Here is a 7876-nt window from a genome sequence, read left to right as displayed (position 1 = left end):
GCTCTGCTTGGCTCCCTCCTTCGCTATGTGAGCGAGTGTATGTGTTTGTGAGAGTGTATTAGTGAACAGTGTATGTTTTCTATAAGCTGTCGGGGCGCCTTTCTCAGCCATTAGACAGAACAACATTTTCTAACACTGGAAGTGTATTATCTTCAATTCCAATGGTTCCTGCCTGTCATTCTATTGCTTTGAGGTGAATTGCTTGCCTTGCTGTCATACTTATTTGCTCTGTTCATACTTTCTGGAGGTTTTTTTTTAGGTCAATCCTGTTGTCAATGACTTGTCAGTAATCTCTTATCCAGAAATTGTGTGTGCCACTTCAATATATTATTACAGCCACTTCAACAAATTCAACTACAGCAGAATAAAATGGACTTGACCACTGCATATAAATAAACATGCTGTCCACCCATATAAAAAAAATTGTTTTTTGTGCTGTGAAGATTTGTGTGTGTGTGTGTGCTTTATAGGTCACCCAAAAAGTTGAAATTTGCTGAAAATGTATTCACCCTCAGGGTATCCAAGATGTAGATGAGTTTGTTTCTTCATTGGAAGAGATTTGGAGAAATTTAGCATTACGTTGCTTGATCACCAATGGATCCTCTGCAGTGAATGGGTGCCGTCAGAATGAGAGTCCAAACTGTTAAAAACATCACAATAATCCACAAGTAATCCATATGACTCCAGTCCATCAATTAACATATTGTGAAGCAAAAAGCTGTGTGTTTGTAAGAAACAAATCCATCATTAAGTCTTTTTAACTAAACTGTTGATTCTAGCCAAAATATGAGTCTATAATCCATAATAATGCCTCCTCCAGTGAAATGTTTTCCTCTCACACCAAAATTCACTAACATATTTTTTTCAGAACTGTTTTGGACCTTTTTTGCTTGATCTTTTCTTACTGATTCAGACGAAGCTACTTTTTTTGGACATATTATGGATTTTAGCCATGCTTGTGGAATATTGTGATGTTTTTATCTGTTGTTTGAACTCTCATTCTGACAACAAATCCTGTCTTCATTTTTTTCCCTCATTAAGTATCATGTTTAATGCAATAATATGTAAAATTATATGTCAAATGACTCATAAACAGCAACTCAGCAGCGAGATGATATAATGCAACACAGGTGTTTAGATGTATGTTGTGGTATTAAATCAGAAGGAATAATTCACAGAATATTCCTCAGAGACATATAAACACGTCCAAAAGGAGCACAAGTATGCATAAATAAATAAGTGACACTATCAACCCATTAGAGGTCATAAACACCCCAGCACTGGAAAACGGCATAAGACATCAGAGGGAGCTGATGGTAGTGCATTAGTGAAAAATAAATCAACACAGTCATACTGAAAGTTACATATCACTAGGATATCTGATGTTCAAGGGTTTTCCAGCAGTTACAGGAGCTGTGTTTAATTAATTTAATATGATTATAATACGAATGTGCTTAACCAAACTAAGATTAACCAATGCACAAATGAATTTCATCCTTCATAAACTCATAGACTTAATTAGTCATACTGTGTGCCCATGGATTTCTGAGAATACAGCGTAAACATGGTTATTTATAACCTGTTTTAATGCCAATCTATCATTTTACTGCTTCAAATTCAGTTTTCAGAACCTGTTCAACTATGCATTTTCAGTCAGTTTTCATATTTAATTATCTAATATTTTCCCAAATAAGAACTAAAATCTGTTTGTAAAAATCGTTTATAAAGTAGTCAGTTTTAAAAGTCTCTTATTTTTTTTATTTATTATTTATATTTTATTCAAATCAAAAATTGATTTAAATGAATGTCAGTAGAGAATTCATTCCTGACAATGTACTAGCTCTGGTGGGTAGGTATAGTGCTATGATCTACCTTTTCTAAAGGGAAGAAAATGATAAAAAAAAAAAAAAAGATATCCAAAATGATATTTCTAGCTGTCTGTTATTGCAACACAGCATAGAGCCTTAGGGGCAAAAGGTGTAGAGTGAATCATTGTCCTGACAACATCAGGATAAGGTGATAGAGCGACTGCTACTCACAATCAGGATGAAGCAAACACTGATTTATTGATTTCAAAATGTCAAAAACTAAGATTGGTAATATTGAGCTTGGAGAGCTTAAACTCTGTTCTGCACATGTGAGAAATAATCCCTTCAGATTCTCTGTAGTAGTTGTTTTGTTATCAAACTTTCTGACATTTAAATATTAAAACATGCACACAAATATGTACACATTCATGAGAGAGATTTCAGGTCACTTGACATACACTGAATCTTCTATATGTGCAAAATTAGCAGTCACATCAGACACAGAAATGTTTGCCAACCTGAAGCACAACATGGTGTTGTGGAAACCTGATGTAAAATAACCTTAGGATAATCCATAAATTGATGAACAGTCTGTGTATCCTCAAGTATTGCTATTAACTAAGATAAAGCACTTTGTAAAGCTCATCAGAGGAAGAAGATAGATATTTAGAGCAAACACCGGTCAAAAGTTTTGAATCAATTTTTAATGTTTTGGAAAGAAGTCTCTTCTACTCACCTATTCTGAATTTATTTAAAACAGTAATTTTTGTATCTATCTATCTATCTATCTATCTATCTATCTGTCTGTCTGTCTGTATAACCTCCTAACTTACAAACATTTCCATAAATATACATCATTTACATGCAGACAAGGCATCCACACGATAATGGCTTTTTTTGTAGACATAGAGACGTAAATAAAATCTTTAGCTCTTCTGTGGACAGTCTTCAGCTATTTTTTATGTATGTATATATTTATTTATTTAGAACACTCTGCAAATACCTGAATATTAATGGTTGCCTCTGAGCATTGGATGTTCTCAGCTGGTTGATTGTGACTCTGAAATCAGTTCCATGTCTGCTCTGATATTGTTCAGGGACAGCAAGAAAAAAAAAATGCAAATTCTAAAGTCAAAGGCAAATAAAGGAGGTGTGTAAATTTTACCTGCCACTTGGAAATATGGTTAATACTAATTCATTTTTAGCCCAGTGTTTGGCTGGTAAATCATAGACATTTACAAATAATTGTGCATATTGTTGGGTCTGTACTGTTCATGGTAAATTCAATGCATGTCAGTATTTATTTTAAATACAATAGACAATTAATACAATTAATTTTGTACAATAGACATTTTGGCACATGTCTGACATGCCTGATCTTAAAACTATGTCCTGCAACAAAAGTTGCCATTTGAAAACTACAACACATTATGTAATGAATTAGCCTACCTTAATAGGGGAAATGTGTTGCAAAATAAGAATGTTTTATCGAAGGAAATCATTATGCTGTTTTCCTCTTAGGGCTGTCCAAAGACCAATAAATAGTCAAATGAAGCAGAGGCGAATGAGTCAGCGTGGAAAATCACTGCACTTTAACGTCGCTCCACACGTTATTCATGAATGGGCCGCTGTTCTCATGGTGAATAATTCTGTGCTTGATTACTCTCCTCTGACAACGCACAAGAAAATATACCGATAAAGCCTGTGCCTTTTTAAATTCACATATACCAACAATTTAAATATCAAAATGCTTCCACGAGCTAGTTTTCATCTATTTGAGCAGAAAACAAAAGAGCTTTAATTTCTTGCTATCGCGGCAGGATGCTTAATCGATAACAGAAAGCATCGCTTATGTTATCCTGCTCTGAGTAACGTTATCTGGTGTGAAGCCGCTTTATCGCTCTATCGCGGAACTCTTGATTAATGACATTGGATCATCGATAAACCGTGATCCTTGGACTAGACAGAGGATTTAAACAGACACCCGTGATATTGCGCCATATTCCAGTAGTTAGTTAGCATCTCTAGCTGCAGTCTCTACCGTCATGACGCTAACGTTACACGGCTAACTGACCTCAGAGAAATAACTGCTAACCAACATGCCGTTTTACTTTCTTTAACCGATAAAGTGGATTCACCCGGATGCTTGCTGAACACAAACACGCTGGACTATTTAAACTGTCAGATATTGTTTTGACGCAGAAATTGTTTTGAGAAGAAGTTAGCCTGGTTAGCTTTGGGCAGGCGCTTGTGGTGTTACTTCACATACAGCAGCTGTTTGTACAGAAACTTTCGTATTTCAGCGTATAATTCAGTTGTCGTGTATGTTTGGATACTAGTGCAGTGTTGTATCAGTAAGTAGCAGGCTTGAGTCTCACGTAAGCTGTATGAGTGTGTGATAGATGAGAGTGAGATGCAGTGGTGGTGAGGAAGAGCTCAATGCCTTGTGTGCTGGAGGATGATGCGGATGAGCTGGATGATCACAGTCATTAACAGAAGAATGATGAAGATCCTGATCGCCCTCGCTCTCATTGCCTACATCGCCTGTGAGTATATGACACCAACTGACACATTAGCATGAGATGAAATCTACCTAGCTGTCTGTCCTTCTGCTGGACTTTGTTTCTAAGAGAATGTTAAACTTGTTTTTAACTAATGGAGTTTAGTAACATCTCAAAAACGTATAGATTTTATTAATGGAAGGTTATGGAAATGTATTTTCTCTCTCCTCCCTCACAAAAGTACAGTACTGTCAGTAGTGTAGTTCTACTATGGTATCAGATGATAATACCATGGTGCCCCACTGGATCTTTTTTATGCTCAAACAGCAACATTACAGACTAACTAAAGTTGAAAAAGTGAAAAAGCATAATAGCACCCCTTTAACTGAAAACAGGCTAGACTAATCGATTAGTGGGATTTAAGAATCGATATCGTTCCGTAAAAATGAGAATCGATTAATATAGAGATATCAATATTTTTTACCCAGCCCTAGTATGTATTTACCATGGTGTTTTCATGTCACTTCAAAGTATACCACGGTACATGTCCAAAGTATCATGGTTTCTTAAGGTACATGCCCAAAGACCCATGGTTCTATCCTAAAATACCATGGTAGTACCACGCAGGGTTTCTACAGTCACAGAAAAACTGGAAATATCAGGACATTTTTGTCATCTTCAGGCCATTAGAATTCATGGAATAATTAGCGTCCCTCTTTCATGAATGTTAATGTTCGAAAATTAAAGTTAAAATTATTTATTAAATTTATTTGGAAATGGCCTTTTGTGAGTGTTGTATATGTGCAGTGTTATTTTGGTATAATTAAGATACTATTATAGTTTTTATTATTTTGAATTATTTTATTTTTATATTTTCAGTTTTTTTATTACATTTTAGTTAGTTTTATTCATTTTGCATATTTATAATTTATAATGTTAATTATTAAAGTAAATTAATACTATTTTATTGATTTTAAACTGAAATAATCATTAAAATTAATTGGTCAAAAAATGTGAGAATCTGACCATGGCACTTTTGTGTTTTGGCTCTCTCTCTCTCTCTATCTCTCTCTCTGTTTGACCCCCTGTGTCTGTGTTGGTAAATGTGCTGGCCAGGGGAAGTTTATAACATTTTAGCAACTGTTACTGTTTTGGCAGTGTCATAATTACATGTTACTTGACTGTGCAACAGGCTTTGCATAAGTGATATGTCTGCAGCTGCTTTATGTATGATATTCAAAATGTGACCCATTTACAGCTCATTCCTATTCTTTATCATTGAGGACATTGAACCCATTTAGTCAAGCCCTTTAATTATATCTAAACTGTTTAGTTAATGTGTGTGCTGTTGTGTACTCTCTCTAGCTCCCTGAGAGTGGGAGAGTGCTGCTGTTAACCTATTTTTGGAACTGTAATGTGAAATGGTCAACTTTGTGTTATGTGACAGCTAGGCATGGACCGGTATGAGATTTTGACGGTATGATAACCTTAAACAAAAATATCACATCGTACCAAATCACGGAAGTGAACCGCTATTAATGACGTATTATTTGATAAAAATTTGTGTTTGTGTGTGTTTCACTCACTTTCCTGTAGAGCGTGACTGACGACTGATATCTCATTTCTTTTCACCTTCAGAGTTCTTTAGGGCATTTGCAGTAAGTCAGACGTAAGTGCCGTTAAGTACTGAAGCTTTGGAAACAAAACCAACGATTCAAAAGCATAAATATAAAATTGAAGAGAGCAATGCTGCGCATTTTGCCGTCTTCTCCTGTGCCTTAGTTACTAAGCAATGGGGTAAACAGCTGCTGGCTTGATGACGTAAACGAACCGCGGTTCGGACCCAAATAATATAATGTGAACACAGTCCAACGGGGGCATGACGAGCGTGACTGACGCGCTGCAAGCAGAGAGCTGTATATCTAATTTCTGTTCACCTTCAGAGTACTTTAGAGCATTTGCAGTACATTCGTAAGGCAGACGTAAGTGCCATTATGTACTGAAGCTTTGGAAACAAAACCAACGGTTCAAAAGCATAAATATAAAATTGAAGAGAGCAATGCTACGCATTTTGCCATCTTCTCCTGTGCCTTCGTTACTAAGCAATGGGGTAAACAGCTGCTGGCTTGATGACGTAAACGAACCGCGGTTCGGACCCAAATAATATAATGTGAACACAGTCCAGCAGGGGGAGGGGGGAGCAATCGAACTCTGGTTCGGACCAAGCAATCGAACCAAGTGTGAAAGCACCCTAACTTTCTGACAGCAGGAGGCGCTTCAGGAGCACAAATGGCCGGTTGCCGATCGCGTAAGTTCCAGGGGAAGCCATCCTACACACACCGACTGACCGCTCGCTCGCACCAACAGGAGGAGGAGGGGTCGTGTTACTCTCTACACTGCACTCAACCTGAGGGATTCCTACACTTTCAGTCTTTGAGGAGACATGAATAACAGCGCATACCGCAGGAACGGTATAACGGAAAATATTAGCGGTTTTGAAACCGTGACATTTTCAAATCGCGGTATACCTTGAAACCGGTAATCGGCCCATGCCTAGTGACAGCTCTGGGGCAAGAGCAGATAAGCTTCCCTGTTTCACAACGCCAATATTAATGCAATAAAAACATTATTTCTATGACCTTAGTCTAGCAGACCCACAATTAGAAAAGGAATCTGACAGTCTTTATTAGTTGAGATTGGAACATTTCAGTGTGTGAAGAGGTTTCTATATGAATTAATTCAGTTCTGATTAGAAAGAGCGTTGTGTCCATCATTGGCTTGAATAAATGTGTGATTATGTTGTGCAATAACCAAAGAAGCCATGTTAGTGCACCTGTAGCTCCTCTTTTGTCTGCTTACAAGACATACCACATGATTGTTTAATCATGAAAGATGAGAAGTTAGTTTGGCTAAATAGACAGGTATAGATCATCATTTTGTTTGATGTTTTATTTTGGGCTGCACGTTTTGGGGGGGAAAAAAATCTAAATGTGTCTGTGTCTAATTTGTCTGATAAAAATTGTGATTGCTATTTAAATATTATTAATAATTATTTAATTATAAAATTAATAGACAATTACTAAATAAATCTATTAGGTCTATTTAAAGTGTTATTGCTGCCTTTTGAAACAGAAACACCACAGTAACCAATAATAGGCCCACAGCACAAAATAATAATAATAAAGACAAACAAAAGTCCATCTCTCCTATTGGAATTTAAAAAAGGGACACCTCTGCTCTGTAAACCTCCATGAAAGTATTTCCTTTTTGAAAATAACTAATTAAAAAGTATTTAGGGTTTTCACTTTGTACATTCTTTATTTCTTTTGGACCTGAGGTAGAGAACTTGGAAACATGGTGTAAAAAAAAATCTTGTTGGTTTTTGACATGAATAAAACAGGGATAATAAATAAATACCAATGTTAAAGAAGCATTATTAATATGACTAATATTAATTTTATTTATCCCACAGGGGAAACTAAATGAGGGGAATAAACTGAACTATTGTTATAATCAACTGTCATCCATACGTATTCATTTGAATAATATTTATAATAATTCATATGA

At 36.0% G+C, this 7876-nt stretch overlaps 1 protein-coding gene across 2 annotated transcripts in view; it reads left to right on the top strand.

Moving 5' to 3' along the window:
* Positions 1 to 3655: 3655 nt before the first annotated feature.
* Positions 3656 to 7876, top strand: part of uxs1 (UDP-glucuronate decarboxylase 1) — a 62823-nt gene continuing 58602 nt past the window's right edge. The window contains exon 1 of one of the 2 annotated variants that reach the window (XM_016523367.1): positions 3656 to 4354. In XM_016523367.1, the coding sequence (XP_016378853.1) occupies positions 4267 to 4354 (88 nt within the window). In that variant the 5' untranslated portion in view covers positions 3656 to 4266. The remainder of the gene's footprint in view (positions 4355 to 7876) is intronic. The other variant, XM_016523366.1, reaches the window with a different exon arrangement.

Source organism: Sinocyclocheilus rhinocerous, unplaced genomic scaffold (assembly GCF_001515625.1).
Source record: "Sinocyclocheilus rhinocerous isolate Xijiao unplaced genomic scaffold, SAMN03320098_v1.1 scaffold1441, whole genome shotgun sequence".
Classification (NCBI taxonomy): domain Eukaryota; kingdom Metazoa; phylum Chordata; class Actinopteri; order Cypriniformes; family Cyprinidae; genus Sinocyclocheilus; species Sinocyclocheilus rhinocerous.
Note: the sequence above shows the minus strand (reverse complement) of the source record. Positions and strands in the feature narration are given on the sequence as shown.